Here is a 17,802-nt window from a genome sequence, read left to right as displayed (position 1 = left end):
TAAGTAATTTAGTGAGACCTTGTCTCTATAAAATAACAAATAAAAAGGAATGTGGATGTAGCTCATTGCTGAAGTCCAATTCATAGTACCAAAAAAAAAGCCTATGAAAATTTTGTTTTTGTCAATGAGTCCATTAAAAGTGAAGTTGTAAGCCACACATTGAAGTGCATCTACAGTCCCAGCACTTGGGAGGTTGAGGCAGGAAGGCAAGAAATAACTCAAGTCCAATGTATCAAGACTAGCCTGGGCTGGGGTTGTGGCTCAGTGGCAGAGCGCTTGCCTTGCACGTGTGAGGCACTGGGTTCGATCCTCAGCACCACATCAAAATAAATAAACAAAATAAAGATATTGTGTTAAAAAAAAAAAAAAAAAAGATCAGCCTGGCCAACACAATGAGATCCCATCTCAGGGCTAAAACAAAAGAAAAAAAAATGAAGTTCTAAATAATAGGTTAAAGATTTTAACTCTTTCTTATAAAGAAGACAGCATAGCCGGGGTCGCAGGGCGGCCGAAGCGTCGCCGGCGACCCTCTGTACCCTTGCGAATATGGCGCTGCGAGCAGTCCGGAGCGCGCTAGCTGCGGCCGCAGCGTGTGAGGGCGGGTGAGGGCGGGCGCTGTTCGGACGCTGCACACCGGACCCATTCTGCTCTCCGTGCGTAAATTCACAGAGAAACATGAATGGATAACTACAGAAAATGGTATTGGAACAGTGGGAATCAGCAATTTTGCACAGGAAGCTCTGGGAGATGTTGTTTATTGTAGTCTTCCTGAAGTTGGAACAAAATTGAAAAAACAAGATGAGTTTGGTGCTTTGGAAAGTGTGAAAGCTGCCAGTGAACTCTATTCTCCTCTATCAGGAGAAGTAACTGAAATTAATGAGGCACTTGCAGAAAACCCAGGGCTTGTGAACAAATCTTGTTATGAAGATGGTTGGCTGATAATGATGACACTGAGTGACCCTTCAGAACTAGATGACCTAATGAGCGAAGAAGCATATGAGAAATATGTAAAATCTATTGAGGAGTGAAAATGGCACCCTAAATAAACTAGTGTGGAATAACTGCAGCAGTTGTCTTATAGAAGACTTAAAAACTATTCTTAACAATGCTACTGGAAGAAGATACCCCTTAACTTCCCAATGACTACACAATATGCATCTTTTTTACAATTCCTTATGATTTTTAGAGTAGGCACTAGGTTGATATCAGAATTCATGAAATTATCTGTGGTAAAAATACTTATAAAAATAAGTATGTAATTCAAGGATAATCTTGTTATATGCCTAATATAATACTGTAACGTGCTTACATCCATCCCTGGATCTGGGTCAATATACTTAATTATCTTCCACTTGAAAAAAAACTGGACATAGAGGAAAGTGTGTGTTGTACAGTGTCAGAGAACAATACAATCTTAATTTTATAATGTACTGCATTCACTGGTGTTATTTTTATACACTGAAACAGCAGCTTGCAACAAAATAATAAAATATTCAACTTCCTTAATAAAAAAAAAAAGACAGCATACAAAAAGTATTTTTATATAATTGTTTTTGAAGTATTTGTGGATACTCTTGAAAGTATGTAAGTCATTCCTCTGTTCATTTCTATTTGGTAAGAAATGTAAGAGGAAAATATCTATGAATAATATCACATATTTTAATTATGTGTATTTATGTAAAACATGTTATTTTTTATCCCCCTCCCCAGAACTAGGGACTGAATTCAGGGGTGCTCTACCCACTGAGCTACATCCACAGTCCTTCTTTTTTGTAGTTGTAAATGGACAGAATGCCTTTATTTTATTTATTTATTTTTAGGTGAATGCTGAGGATTAACAGTGTCTCACACATGTTAAGCAAGCACTCTGCCACTGAGCTACAGCCTCAACCCCCTGTGTCCTTTTAATTATTTTATTTTGAGAAAGGGTCTCACTAAGTTCCCCAGGTTGGCCTTGAACTTGGGATCCTTCTGCCTCAGTTTCCCTGAGTTGATGAGATTATAAATGTGTGCCATCATACCTAGAATCAAACACATTTTAAAAGATACTTCTACATTATATTTTTCAAAATACTAAAAGTCTTCTTTTTAATGTTACTAAAATTCTTTATTATAATTATTAACACTGATATTTCCACGTGTGCAAAACATTGTGTGCTGATCCTATCCATCTACCCTTTTACGTTCTGTCTCTTCTCTCTTCCCGTCCCCAGGCCCCTTCTCAGTCCCTAATAATCCCTTTTCTACTTTCAGTTCTTGTTTTGTTTGTTTTTAGTTTCCACATGAGAGAAAACATGAGATAACCACTCTTCTGTATCTGGTTTGCTCTACTTAACATGACGCGGTCTATTTCCATCCATTTTCCTACATTCCATTCTTCTTTATGGATGAACAATATTCCATTGTGTATATATACCATATTTTCTTTATCTATTCATCTGTTGACAGGCACCTGGGCTGATTCCATATCTTAGTTATTAGGAGTGGTGCTGCAATAATCATTGGTATGCAGCTATCTTTCATATGCTGACTTCATTTCTTTCAGATACATACCAAGGAATAAGATAACTAGACCTAATGGTAGCTCTATTTCTAATTTTCTGAACAACCTCTATATTGTTTTTCATAATGCCTGTTCCATAATTTATATTCCTTTAAACAGAATGTAAGGGTTCCTTTTTCTCCACATCCTTATCAGCATTTTTTTATTGATATAAACTCACCCTCATTTTCTTTTTTTTTTTTTAATACCTTTATAGGGTGCTGAGGATCAAACCCAGTGAGTCACATGTGTTAGGAAAGCACTCTACCACTGAGCCACAACCCCAGGCCCCTCACTCTTTTTCTAATCTGGTACTTTTCTGCCTTCTATTTACTTTATTGACTTAAAGAACTTTAATTAACCTAGTATATATTTATCATCCTTTTATTTTTCATTTTTCTATAATAGTGCTTAGATATGTGCTAATGGTCTGCATGTATCTCCCAAAACTCATGTGTTAGAAACTTAATCCCTAACTCAACAATGTTGGGAAGCAGGAACTAAGAGCAAGTATTTAGGTCACTAGGGCTCTGCCTTTATCACCAATTTTTTGGGGGGAGACGGAGGTGGTGTACCAGGAATTGAACTCAGGGGCAACCACTGAGCCCCATCCCAATCCTATTTTGTATTTTATTTAGAGACAGGGTCTCATTGAATTGCTTAGTGCCTCCCTTTTACTGAGGCTGGCTTTGAACTCAAGATCTAGCCTCCCAAGCTGCTGAGATGACAGGCATGTACCACCATGACCAGGCTTCATCAACGATTAAACCCACTATAAAAAGAACTTGCTCAAGTGGGTTTGCCCCCTCCTATCTTCCACTATGTAAGAAGGCACTCATCAAATGCTGGGGCCTTGATCTTGGACTTACCAGCCTCTTGAACTTTGAGAAATAAATTTCTATTCTTTATAAATTACCCAATCTCAAGTATTCTATTACAACAGCACAAGAAGGACTAATACAGTATATCATTTGTATATGGTATGATATGTTGTTGTTGTTGTTGTTGTTGTTGTTTATTTTTTGGTTCTGGAAACTGAACCCAGGAATACTTAATCACTGAGCCACATCCCCAACCCTTTTTTATATATTTTTTTTTAATTTTATTTATTTATTTTTTTAGTTTTCAGCAGACACAACATCTTTGTTTGTATGTGGTGCTGAGGATCGAACCCAGGCCACACACATGCCAGGCAAGAGCACTACTACTTGAGCCACATCCCTAGCCCCCTTTTTTTATATTTTAGAGACAGAGTCTCATTAAGTTGCTTAGGGCCTTGCTAAATTGCTGAGGCTGGCTTTAAACTCACAATCCTCCTACCTCAGCCTCCTAAGTCATTGGGATTACAGGCCTGAACCACTAAAACTCAGGAATATCATGTTTAATAGAGGAATTACTCTCATGAACTCAACAAATATTTGTTGATATTTGATATTCATTGATTTTAACATTATTTGTCAGGTACCTTTAATCCATTTAGATATGTTGTGCTAAAAGAACTATTTGGCCTTCTCTTAGTGATTAAAACATACATACATAAATATATAAATAAAATAAATAGGGCTGGGGATGTGGCTCAGCACCACATACAAAGATGTTGTGTCTGCCGAGAACTAAAAAATAAATATTAAAAAAAATTCTCTCTCTCTCTTTAAAAAATATATTTATTTATCTATCTATCTATCTATCTATCTATTTATTTATTTATTTATTTTATCCTTTTTTTGTACTGGAGATTGAATCCAGGGGCACATAACCACTCAGCCACATCCTAAGCACCACCCCCATTTTTAAAATTTTTTTTTTACTTGTAGATGGACACAATATCTTTATTTTTATATGGTGCTGAGGATCGAACCCAGGGCCTCCCACGTGCAAGGCAAGCACTCTACCACTAAACTACAATCCCAGCCCCTTTAGCCCTTTTTTATTTTTTACTTTGAGACAGGGTCTTGCTAAATTGCTTAGGGCCTCCTAAATTGCTGAGGCTGGTGTCAAAATTGCAATCCTCCTGCCTCAGCCTTCCCAGCTGCTGGAAATAAAGGCATGCACCACTGTGCCCAACTTATATTTCAACTTAAAAGCCCTCAAGGGCTGAGAAGGTGGCTCAGTGGTAGAGTATTTACTAGCACATGTGAAGGCCTGGGTTTAATTTGGGGAACTAGAAAGTAGAAACCTTCCTCTGGCTCCTTAAGGTCTGAGGAATCAAGTCCATTCTAACTGGCATGCTACGAAAGGCTCTTTGTAACCTGTGATCTTTGTTTCCTTTCATTCCCACCTTCTGTTATTCCTCAACCTGCTATCCTATGTCTCCTTAAGCCACATCTACACAAAATTCTCCAAACTTACCATGCCTATTTTCTACACTTGGAATTCTTTCCCCACTTCCATTCAATCTCTGGTATTCGGCTTCAAAAATCACCCCTCCATCACACTGTGTCCTTCTCTTTAGACTTCTATTTTTTTTATTTACTATAAAATATTCCATTTGAGTTATTTCATAGACTTTTGAGATCCAATGTATCCAAAACTGAAAATATCATCTCCCTAAAACCATTTCCTCCCTCGTTGGTTATATACTCCAGTAAATGCCACAACCATCTATCTTCTTGCTAAGATGGAACCCCAATACCACACTTAGCTCTTCTGTTCTCTTAAATTTACATCATGTCTTACCAATTCTATTCATGAATTTCTCTCACCCAGATTTGCATCCCTACTGTCTCTACCTGGCCGGGCTACCAATATACCTACTGTGTTACTAAAACCATTTCCTACCTACCTCTCTATCCCATTTTAATTCTCCCTGCATCTGTCCTCCACAATGCCCCTAGAATATATATGTTTAAACAAAATTCTGATTATATTACTCCCCTGCTTTATTATTTTTCCATATTTTAATTTATAATAATCCTTTAATAGAACCTAACTTATCCCCATTTTTTTAAATTTTTTTTATCTTTTTTTTTTTATTGGTTATTCAAAACATTACAATTCCCCTGCTTTAAAACTAAGGGATAAGGATGAGGATGGTAACTCTGTTACACATTCTTAGGATACATTCCAAACTCCTTAATGGGACTTATTAAGGTCTCTAAGTATAATCCTCCCAGCCTCATCTCTCTTGTCCACTACACTCTGAGCATGCTCAACTTTTTAGTTCCCCTACTACTTAGAGCTCCGTGCACATGCTGCTCCTGCTGCTTGGAACACTATTCTTTTTTTTTTTTTTTTTTAAGAGAGAGAGAGAGAGAGAGAGAGAGAGAGAGAGAGAGAGAATTTTTTAATATTTATTTTTCAGTTTTCGGTGGACACAACATCTTTATTTTATTTTTATGTGGTGCTGAGGATTGAACCCAGCATGCCAGGAGAGCGCGTTACCGCTTGAGTCCCATCACCTGGCCTACACTTACTTATTCTTCAGAACACAACAAGGATGCCATTTCTGTTTCAAATCATTCTCTATTTTCCAAAGTTGGGGTCAGATCTTCCTTCTATGTGAGTACACTGTACACTTCACAGATTCTGCCACACTGAAAGTACTGCTTATGTATTTGTCCACTTTTCCCATTAGTGTGTAAACTCCAAATATGGCAATGTATCTTTGTAGTTTATTACAGTTTTCCTAGCACTGAACACAATGTGGCTAATCAATAGATTTTAGTTAAATAATTTCTTAACTGTAATAGTAGATATAGAGAAAAAACAAAAAGTTGTATCTTCCCCAAAGTTACTAGGAAAAATAAATATTCACATACATTATGTATGCTATAACTTAGATCTATAATGTTCCAAAAGGCCCTATATATAAAAGCTTGCTCCTCAGCTGGGAGGTCAGAGAACTGAGAGGTCAGAGAATCTTATGAGGAAGGATCTAGTGGGAGATTTTAGGTGATTAGGGGTGAGCCTGCCAAGAAGACTATGAGACTCTGGCCCTTTTCTCTCTCTTTCTCTTTCACATCCCAGTGGCTATGAGGTGAGTAGCTTTGCCCCATCACGTGCTCCCAGACACAATACACCATTTTTCAGGGTTTTTTTTTGGGGGGGGACCCCACTGGGAATTGAACCCACAGACACTTAACTACTGAGCCACACCCCCAGCCCTTTTTTATATTTTATTTAGAGACAGGGTCTCCCTAAGTTGCTAAGGGCCTTGCTACATTGCTGAGACTGGCTTTGAACTTGTAGTTCTCCTGCATCAGCCTCCCAAGCTGCTGGGATTAAAATCATGCACCACTGCACCTGACAATGCACTGCTCTTTATAAGTTGATTTATCTGTTACAATAATAGAACACTTACACACATAATTATGAACTAAAGGTTGAAGAACAATGGTAGGGATATTATAAACAAAGAAAAATGCCAATTCATTCCCTTTGAAGTGATCTCCAAAGTAAAGGACAAAAGCAAAGAAAAAAAATTTTTTTTAAAGAGAGAGTGAGAGAGAGAGAGAGAGAGAGAGAGAGAGAGAGAGAGAGAGAGAGGAGGGAGGGAATTTTTAATATTTATTTTTTTTTAGTTCTCGGTGGACACAACATCTTTGTTGGTATGTGGTGCTGAGGATCGAACCCTGGCCGCACGCATGCCAGGCAAGCGCGCTACCGCTTGAGCCACATCCCCAGCCCCAAAGAAAATATTATAATTTCCATTTAAATATATTTTCAATTTCTGTTTTAAAGTATGCTTTCAGGGCTGGGGTTGTGGCTCAGAGGTAGAGCGCTCACCTAGTATGCGTGAGGCACTGGGTTTGATCCTCAGCACCACATACAAAAATAAAGATATTGTGTCCACCCAAAACTAAAAACTATTTTTTTAAAAAAGCATGTTTTCAAATGTGCTTACATAGCAGTAGTATTTAGTACAAGCATTCACATATCAGCTATGCTCAATTTTTTTTTTTTTTTAATAAACTGAGCAGAGTAGGTGATCATAAAAGCTTGGCAACCACAGTTCTAAGGCATTTGCTCTCAACCTATGTATATGCTAGAGATCTGGGTATCAGATACTGCTGGGAATCTGATGAAAGCTAAGAATCAATTATCTCCCAGAAAAAATAACATAAACGTATTTTTTAAAAACATTAACATGGGGGCTGAGATCGTGGCTCAGCAGTAGAGCACTTGCGCTTGCCTAGCATGTGCGAGGCCCTGGGTTCAATCCTCAGCCCCACTTAAAAATAAATACATAAAATAAAGGTATTGTGTCCAGCTACAATTAAAAAATATATATTTAAAAAAAAAAAATAACATGATTTTAAGAGTACATGGGGCTGGGATTGTGTCTCAGTGGCAGAACGCTTGCCTCGCATGTGTGAGACACCGGTTTCAATCCTCAGCACCACATGAAAATAAGTAAATAAAATAAAATAGAAAAAGAGTATCTGGGCTCCCATGTTAAGATCCACTCTAGGGCCTCCATTTTTAAAGCCATAAGGACAGTGCTTGGAGTGAAGAGGTCAGCAAAATGCCTCAAGCTCTGTGATTCTATTTTGCTTTACCTTCCCTCTTCTCTTCAAAGCCCCTGCTCCAACTGGGCATGATAGCACATGCCTGTAATCCCAGCAGTTTGAGACTGAGGCAGGAGGACGCAAATTCAAGGCCAGCCTCAGCAACTTATGAGGCCCTAAGCAACTTAATGAGATCCTTTTTCTTAATAAAAATTTTAAAAGGGCTGGGGATGTGGTACAGTGGTTAAGCGCCCCTGGGTTCAATCCCTGGTACTTAAAAAAAAAACACACAAAACAAAACCCTGCTTCTCTTTCTCCCCAAAGGTGAAGAACAACACTTTGCAGAAAGTCCCTTAATAAGTGCCACAGAATTTGGGAACACAGAGATAACTCCTTTTCATGCATACAGTACACATATTACATACCTTATATGCTTTATCATAATTTTTGCCATTTCCTAAGGCACTCATACATTTTTTTTCTTTTTGGGGAGTGATGTTGCTGGGGATTTTATTGTTTGGTGGCGGTCATTTTATAGGGGATTGAACCCAGGGCTTCCCACATACAAGGCAAATACTCTACCATTGAGTTACATCCCCGGACCTTTTTATTTTATTATCAAGTGGGGTCTCACTAAGTTGCTCAGGCTGTCCTTGAACTTGTGATCTTCCAGCCTCAATCTCTGAGTAGCTGCCTACCCAGTACCTGGGATTAAACTCAGGGCCTCACACATGCTAGGTAAGTGTCCTACCACTGAGCTCACCCAACATATTTTCTTAATTTTCAAAAATTAACCTTTTACCACATATAGTGGCATACACCTGTAATCCCAGCAATTTGAGAAGCTGAGGCAGGAAGACCATAAATTCAATCCCAGCCATTGGACTTAGCAAGATCCTCTATCAACATAAAAATAAAGAGGACTGGAGATGTAGCTCAGTGGCAGAGCACCCCTGGGTTCAATCCCTAGTTTAAAAAAAAAAAAAAAAAAAAACACTACTTAAAACACTACTTTTTAATTAACCTTTTAACTTAAATGTAGCAACATTTTAAGTAAAATATCTATGAACTCAGTTTTGATATTATGGTTATTATTTTTCTAACTCTGATAAAATAAACATACACTTCTTTTCTTTTTTTTTTGTGTGGTGCTGGGGATTGAACCCATGCAAGGCAAGCACTCTACCAACTGAACTATATCCCCAGCCCAAACATACACTTCCCAAAATAAGGCCTTTAGACTCTCACTAATCACCAAGTTTTAGATCACACAGACTACAATCCTAGCCTCTGTAATCACTCTGGGATCTCTGCATACAATAATTTTGACAGGGCTGGGGATATGGCTCAAGCGGTAGCGCGTTCACCTGGCATGCGTGCGGCCCGGGTTCGATCCTCAGCACCACATACCAACAAAGATGTTGTGTCCGCCGAGAACTAAAAAATAAATATTAAAAATTCTCTCTCTCTCTCTCTCTCTCTCTCTCTCCTCTCTCACTCTCTCTTTAAAAAAAAATAAAATAAAATAATTTTGACAACAAAAAAAAAATTTTTTTTTAACCCAAAAGAAAGTCCAAACACATCAGGCTCAATCCTTTCATTTCACAGGTTTAAAAAAATAAATAAATAAAACGAGGCCAGGCACAGTGGTGCAGACCTGTAATCCCTCAGGCCTATAGTCATTCAGGAGGTTGAGGAAGAAAGGTCACAAGTTTGAGGTTGGCCCTGGCAATTTAGCGAGACCCTCAGCAACTTAGTGAGACCTTGTCTCAAAATAAAAAATAGAGGGAAAAAAAGACTAAGGAAGTAGGTCAGTGATATAACTCCCTGGGTTAAATCCCCAGTACAAAAAAAAAAAAAAAAAAATTGCGACCCAGGGAGGTTAAGTGACTATCCAAGATCACAGGAAATGTTTAATGAAATGTCTACTTCTATCAGTCTAGCTTGTTTTCCATTACATAATGTCCATTCAGATCACACAGAAATGATGCAGTATTAATGACTTTTCATCTGTTACCTACCTTACTCTTCCATTCAGATTTATCTGAACATGCTGCTTAAAATCTGGGTATTTGGATGCCAGATATGCAAAGTCAGGAGGTATGTCCTTGTATCTATTTCTTTCGTGCATTGATTTAATTGGCGCCATCTTTAGGGGGAAAAAAAAAAGGTAAAAGATCAGCATATTTAGTTGAAAAACAATAATGGGGAAAGTCATGGAAGCCAAGTCAACAGTTACAGCCAACATGTCTTTTCCAGTCAACTCAGGAAGTAGAAATTACATTTTGAAAATGTACACAGTAAGCACATGAAAAGATGCACAACACTATTAGTCATTAGAGCAATACAAATCAAAACCAGAAGGAGATATCACTTCACATCCATTGGGATAGCTATTATAAACAAAATCAGAAAACAAGTGTTTGCAAGGATGTGCAGAAACTGGAGCCCTCATGCATTACTGGTAGGAAAGTAACAGAATGGTACAGCTGCTATGGAAAAAAAGAGTTGAGTGATTCTTTTAAAAAGTTAAACACAGGCTTAGTACAGTGGCACACACCTGTAATCCCAGCAGCTCCAGAGTCTGAAGCAAGAGAATGATAAGTTCGAAGCCAGCCTCAGCAACTTAATGGAAGCCCTAAGCAATTTAGAAGACCTTATCTCAAAAATAAAATATAAAGATCCTTCGGTTCATAGTACCCCATCTGAATCAAATGTATGATATGTCAAGTTCATTGTAATGTTTTGAGCAACTAATAAAAAATTTTAAAAAAATAAATAAATAAATAAAATATAAAACTACTGGGGATGTGGCTCAGTGATAAAGACTCTCTAAGTTCAATCCCTGGTACCGCAAAAAAATAAATAAAATAAATAAAAGTTAAACATAGGCCTCAAGCACTGCTAAAAAAGAAAAAAAATAAGTTAAACATATACTCTTCTTGCCATCTTGGAGCCGGTGTAGGCCTACTGAGAACAGGACTTCAAAAAGTTTGGAAGCCTGGGGTGCTGGCTGTAAGCGGAGTTCCCAGAACCAAAGGGAACACCCAGCTCTTCTTAAAACTGAAGGTATTTACTCTAGAGATGAAACTGAATTCTAATGAGACTAGAGATATGCTTGCATATACAAGGCAAAAAACAACAAAGTAACTTTTGGTGGCAAACTGAAGAAAACCAGAGTACCTGGGGAAAGGTAGCTTGTGCCCATGGAAACAATGACATGGTTCATGCTACATTCCAAAGCAAACTTTCTAAGGCCACTGGGCACAGAAGTTATGTGATGTTGTATCCTTCAAGAATTTAAACTAATGAAAAGTAAAGAACTAAAAATGGATTTGTGGGGGTTTTGGGAGGAAAAAAAAAACTCAACAAGAATTACCATATTGCTGGGCACAGTGGCACATACCTATAATCCCAGCAGCTCAGTAGGCTAAAACAGGAGGATGGCAAGTTCAAAGTCAGCATCAGCAACTTAGCAAAACTCTAACCAATTTAATGACCCTGTCTCAAAGTAAAATATAAAAAAGTCTGTGGATGGGGCTAAGAGGTTAAACACCCCAGGGTTCAATTCCCCATCTAAAAAAAGAAAAAAGAAAAAAAGAGAGGAAAAGTACCATATTTGGTAATTTTACACTCCTAGGTATATCCCCCAAAGAATTGAGTGCAGGAACACAAATGTACATCAATGGTCAAAGCAGCATTATTCACAATGGCAAAATGGTGGCAACAACTCAAGTGTCCATCAACAGACAAATGATTATACAAATGATTTGTACAAAAAGTATGGGCACATTTGTGTGTGTGTGTGTGTGTGTGTGTGTACACACATGAGGAAGGAGGACCACAAATTCAAAGCCTGCCTCAGCAACTTAGTGAGCCCTAAGAAACTTAGCAAGACCCTATCTCTGAAAATAAAAGATACTTAAGACTACATAGCTGACACAACACTCTGAACATGTGTGAAACAAATGTCAACGAGGTTACATATGACCAAGTTAATTACAAATATAATAAATTCAGTTCATTTCCTGCATTAGTTATTCTGGTCAGAACAGATGCAAAATGAGTCAATAAAGCTGGTTCTTTGCTACCCACCCTCCTAACAAGAACACTGGATTTTAATCTAAATATATCTATTTCTTAAAGTTTAGTTAGGTGTCAACTCTTTTTTATGTGTCTGAGCTACAACCCCAGCCTAGGTGTCAACTCTTACCTGGCATCAGCATTGTCACTCCCCACTTTAATCTACTTTTCCAGGCTTATTCTACTCTAGAACATAGAAGCCACATTGGTCTTCTTGCTATTTTCTATCAAGTCTAGCACACTCATGCCCTAGGGCTTTTGCACTTGCTGTCAGTGTGCCTGGACTGTTCTTCCCCCAGAAATATATACACTGAAAGTACCCTCATCTTATTCAGGTCTTCAGTCAAATGTCAACTTCTCATTGACAACTTTCCTAAGTACCCTATTTAAATGTGCAGTAAATGAATGCATCTTATTTTACTTCCTAGCTTTTATTTTACTTTCTAACTGTAGCCTTCTACATAGAATTTACCCTTTAGACATTTATTTTGCTTATGCCAATAAACTTCATGAAGAAAAATATTTTGTCTGCTTTGTTCACTATGATATCCCAGAACCTAAAACAGGGCCTAGGAGAGCAGGCACTTAATTATTTGTTGATTCAAAGAATGATGGGAGAAAAAGAAAGATCGAACGATGGAATTCTTTTCACTGTCCAGGTTACCCTTAATGAGTTGGCAGTCCCTTCCCCATCTTGAGTGTCAAAAAAAAGCTCAGCCCAAGGGCTGGAACTTTTTCTCCCGGTTACCTTAGTCCAGAAAGCTAAAGAAGTAGTATTCTTGAGGCTGACGCACAGACGTTCTTTGCTCTTTCTCATTTCCATGCTTCTGTTTCCTTGATTACTCATAACCCTTAACCTTCAATTACCATATTTCTTAACATGAAAACTTGTAAATTTGACTAAATTCTGCTTTTAGAAAGTCGAATTCCTTCTCAAATGATTCCTTCCACCTCGATCCTAAGCTCCGTTTTCTCTTTTCTCCTTCCCCCATAAATCCGACTTTTTCCACTTGTCCTGCCACTACCAGTTCTCCAGCTCCTCCACTCCTTCCACATTACTCCTTCCACCTTACCCACTCCATTTGTCTTCCCGCCTCAGTTTCACATCTCTCTAAACATCAGCCCCGAAGGGTCTTCCCTACTTCAACCCCGTCTTTCAACTCCTCCCACCCACTCATAACATGGTAGCGCGCCCCCGCGCCCGCAAACACCCACCTGCACCAGGTCTCCCTTTCTAGAGCCGAAGACAACATACCCCAAGAGCCCAGAACGCGACAATGAGGAAACTAAACGATCCATGGGATGTTGTTACAGAGGTCGTGCTAACAATTTGACCCATAATCGTAAACCCAAACAAAGTGTTAAGCAACCCACCTTTGTCAGCGATGTTCCTCACCGATTTTGTGCCTGGTGTGGGCCTGTAAAATCTCAGAATTTTACCACCCGCTGCGTGAAGCTCCAAGAAACGCAGATGTGACGCTTCCAGCGCGCCGCCATCTTGTGAAGCTATCTAACCTCGTGATTGGACAAGTCACTCTCGCGATATCTATGGCCTAGTCTGCAGGAAGATTAAACTGTCGCGATATCTGGCGTTTGAGGCTTCTTTTTGAGAGAAGGCTGGGGATTGGTGGTAAATCGAACCGGGTCCTTTGCAGTGTGACCAAAGGCGACCTGTTCTCGAATCTTCTAGGAAATATGGTATTTTTTTGTTTTGTGGTACAGGGAATTGAACTCAGAGGCACTCTACCCCTGAGCTACATCCCTAGCCCTTCTTATTTATTTACTTATATTTATTTATAGTACTGGGGATTTAATCCAGGAGAATTTACCACTGAGCTACATCCCCAGACCTTTTTTTATTATTATTTATTTATTTGGAAACAGGGATTGAACCCAGGGGCACTTACTCACTGAGCCACATCCCCAGACTTTTTTATTTTTTATTTTGAGACAGTGTCTGATTAAGTTACTTAGGGCCTAGCAAAATAGCAAAATTGCTGAGATTGGCTTTGAACTTGGGCTCCTCCTGCCTCAACCTCTTTAGTCGCTTGGATTGGAGGCCTGCCACTGCACCTGGCTTTATTTTGAGACAGTGTCTAAATATCTTAGGGCCTCAGTAAATTGCTGAAGCTGCTTAAATTTGTGATCCTCCTGTGTAGTCCTACAGAGATGCTGGGATTAAAGGAATGGGACACCACTCCTGGCTGCCCTTTTTATTTTTTATTTTGAGACAGGGTCCTGTTGAATTATGAGGCTGGCATCTAATTTGTGATCCTCCTGCCTCAGCCTCCATGGTCTCTAGAATTACAGACGTGAACCACCATACCTGGCTTTCTTCTGTTTTTAAGCGGCTTTCTGGGTCTTATTTTAGAGTTGCTAAATCACACTCTGGAGTTGGACTGGAATATGAAGGTTTTGGCGATTATTAATGGGCAGTTAGCACTTATTGTGCATCAGAGATCTATGTAATGCATCATTTATTCATCAGAGACAAACCTGTGAGATGGGGGGTGGGTATTATTTCATTTACAAACTAAGAACTGAGGATCAGAGATGTGAAGTCGTTACACATCTTACATTCAGATGACATAAAGTTCACATTCCTTTTACCTCCTCATCTGTCTATTAAGCTGCATGTTCTGTTAATGCACTTCATTTTCAGCTAGGCTATACTCACTTTTACCCTCTGGTTAAGTAGAGTGAGTTTAGTCTTCCCATTTTACAGCTGAAACAGAAAAGTTAATGATCTTTTTAAAAAGCATAAAATTAGAAACAAATCTAGAACTAACATCAGGACCTAGAACCTCTTAATATTTAAGAAGAGGAAGTGTAGCTCAGTAGTACAGTGCACTTTTAGTATGCACAAGGTCCTAGGTATCCTCACCAGAGCCTCACATAAACAAAACAAAATAATAGCTTGCCCGAGTGCGAGTAAATGCAAAAGGCTCTGACAAACTATTACCATAAAAGTGGGAAATAGCAGAAAGTAAAGAATGGAGACCAGCTTTTTGCAAAACTGACTATACCCGCCCTAGGAAAAAAGCTCAGGAGATGTTTTCTTTACTGTGTAACAAACCATTCTAAAACATATGTGTTAAAACAACCACCATTTTATTTGCTCACAGTTCTGCAGTCTAGATTGTGATCAAACCAGCTGTTGTGCTGTCTTTGTCAGTGGTCCCGGCATCAGCTGGGGGCTGATTCAGCGGAAACAGAGGGGTCTCTCCTGTAGTCTGAAATTCTCCCTCACCGGTGGCTTTTCTTCACAGTCTCTCCAGCAGAGTATCCAGACTTCTTACACATTCACTCAGTACTCCCAAAAGACAAAAATGGAAGCTATTAAGCCTTCTTAAGACTTAGGTCCAGAATTGGCACTTTCACTATATTCTGTTGATTAAAGCAAATCAAAGGGCCAGCCTAGATTCAAGGAACCATGCTATGTTATCTTCCATTATTCAAAGGCAAAGTTCCATGGAGTCAGTGATGCAGCATATACCACAGAAAGTTTACTTTATTTCCTTCTTTCTTTTTTCCTTTATAGTACTGGGGAAGTTTTCTGTCTACGTTAATAATGACTTTGGGGCCAGGCATGGCACAGGCCTGGCGCAGGCCTAGCACAGGCCTGTAATCGTAGCTGCTCAGGAGGCTGAGGCAGGAGGTTCACAAGTTCAAGGCCAACCTTAGCAGTTTAGGGAGGCCCTAAGCAGTTTAGGGAGGCCCTAAACAAGACCCTGCCTCAAAATAAAAAATAAAGCAGGTTGGGGATATAGGTCAGTGGTTAAGCACTCCTGGGTTGAATCCCTGGTACCAAAAACAAAAAACAATGACGACTTTATTTTATTTTATTTTTTTGCAGTATATAGTTCTTGCTTCTGAATAGGCAAAAGAAAAATTAGCCTTGGAGGTATAATTGATGAGATTGATAAAGATAGTATTTAAGATGTTGGTAGGGCTGGGGGCAGTGTGATGACACAGGTCAATAATCCCAGTGACTTGGGAGGCTGAAGCAGAAGGATCCACAAGTTCGAGGCCAGCCTCAGCAACTTAGACCCTCAACAGCTTTGAGAAACCCATCTCAAAATGAAAAGTAAAAAAGGGACAGGAATGTATCTCAGTGATAAAGCACCTCTGCATTTAATCCCCAGTACAAAAAAAAAAAAAAAAAAAAAAAAAGATGTTGATAGGGCTGTGGATGTAGCTCAGTGGTAGAGTGCTTACCTAGCATGTGTAAGGCTCTGGGTTACACACACACACACACACAAAAAAAAAAAATGATAAATTTCTTTATTTCCAAAGATAAGGTTCTACTTTCCTATAGGTCAGACCAGAGAGACCTAACTCTGCAGTCAAGAAACTTGAGTTTTAATCCTGCACCTACTACTTACTCCTTTTTTTTTTTTTTTAATGGTGCTGGGGTTTGAGCCCAACTAAACTATATCCACAGCCTGCACCCACTGCTTACTAATTTTGTGATTATGGTCAATAAACTTTTCAAACCTCAGTTTGCTCAATTGTAAAACATGATGATAATCTCATAGGGATGTGAGAAATCAGGTAAATGTGTATAAAGCACACTTCTTGTAATGTCTAATACATAGTAAATTTCTTTTATTCTTGTGAAGCTGGGGATTAACCCAGGGCTTCATGCATGCTAAGCAACCACTCTACAACTGAGTTACATCCACAAAACCCCCTTTTTGCCTTGTTTTTGAGATAAGGTCTCTTGAACTTGCCAAGGCTGGCCTCAAATTTGTGATCCTCCTGCCTTAGATTCCCAAATAGCTAAGACTACAGACATGTGCCACCCTGCCCAGTCATAGTAAACTTCAAATTTGTTATTATTCCTTATAATGTTTCTAGTCAGTTTCCACTTTTTAAAAAATTATTTCATAAAGAAAAAACATTTTACAAACTAAAATTTTGTGAATAGCTTAGATATCACAGAAAGGTATAAGAAAATATTATCTAAAATCTCACCACCCAGAGCCAGTCACCACCAAATTTTGGTAACTTTATTCCTAAATCTCTATATAATCATAAGGATATATAAATCCAAATATAAATCTTGGAGTTTATCCTACTTTAGTTAATAAACTTCTTTATCTGTTTTTTTTTTGTTGTTGTTGTTGTTGTTTTACAGTACTAGGATTGAACCTAGGGGCACATTACCACTGAGCCATTCGCCCAGCCCTTTTTAATTTTGAAATAGTCTTGCTAAATTGCCCAGGTGGCCTTGAACTTGAAATCCTCCAGTCTCAGCTTCCCAAGTGACTGGGATTACACGCATGTGCCATTGCATCTGGTCTTTATCATCTTTTGTGATAGGTGTACAGTATTCCATTGTATGGATGTATCACTTTTTTTTTTTTTTTAAGGAGAGAGAGAGAGAGAATTTTGATATTTATTTTTTAGTATTTGGCGGACACAACATCTTTGTTTGTATGTGGTGCTGAGGATCGAACCCGGGCCGCACGCATGCCAGGCGATCGCGCTACCACTTGAGCCACATCCCCAGCCCCTCACTTTGTTTTTTAATTAATTCCCCAACAGATACACATAAATTGTTTTCAAGCCACTGGTATGGCCTATTCCCAAATTTTGTGGTAAAATGATAAATATATCCCCTTTAAAACTTTTTAAATATGAAATGACAGTTGTTTGGAAATGCCACAAAATAGATTAACAAAATATTTAACTTTAAGAGTTATCTCCCTGATTTACACTCATACC

At 38.7% G+C, this 17,802-nt stretch overlaps 2 protein-coding genes across 2 annotated transcripts in view; one reads left to right on the top strand and one right to left on the bottom strand.

Annotated features, from left to right (window-relative positions):
• The window catches only part of Mettl16 (methyltransferase 16, RNA N6-adenosine), an 82,247-nt gene extending 68,670 nt beyond the window's left edge, over positions 1–13,577 (bottom strand). Inside the window, exons 1-2 of the mRNA XM_077801423.1 lie at positions 13,447–13,577; positions 10,011–10,138 (exon numbers count right to left, since the gene is read on the bottom strand). Of these exons, the coding sequence (XP_077657549.1) occupies positions 10,011–10,138 (128 nt within the window). The 5' untranslated portion in view covers positions 13,447–13,577. The remainder of the gene's footprint in view (positions 1–10,010; positions 10,139–13,446) is intronic.
• Positions 547–1,139, top strand: LOC144255801 (glycine cleavage system H protein, mitochondrial). Its single transcript, XM_077800724.1, has 2 exons — positions 547–554; positions 608–1,139. The coding sequence occupies exons 1-2, from the start codon at positions 547–549 to the stop codon at positions 1,026–1,028; spliced, it is 429 nt and encodes a 142-aa protein (XP_077656850.1). The 3' UTR covers positions 1,029–1,139.
• Positions 13,578–17,802: the final 4,225 nt, after the last annotated feature.

This window comes from Urocitellus parryii, chromosome 7, assembly GCF_045843805.1.
Source record: "Urocitellus parryii isolate mUroPar1 chromosome 7, mUroPar1.hap1, whole genome shotgun sequence".
Lineage (NCBI taxonomy): Eukaryota > Metazoa > Chordata > Mammalia > Rodentia > Sciuridae > Urocitellus > Urocitellus parryii.
Note: the sequence above shows the minus strand (reverse complement) of the source record. Positions and strands in the feature narration are given on the sequence as shown.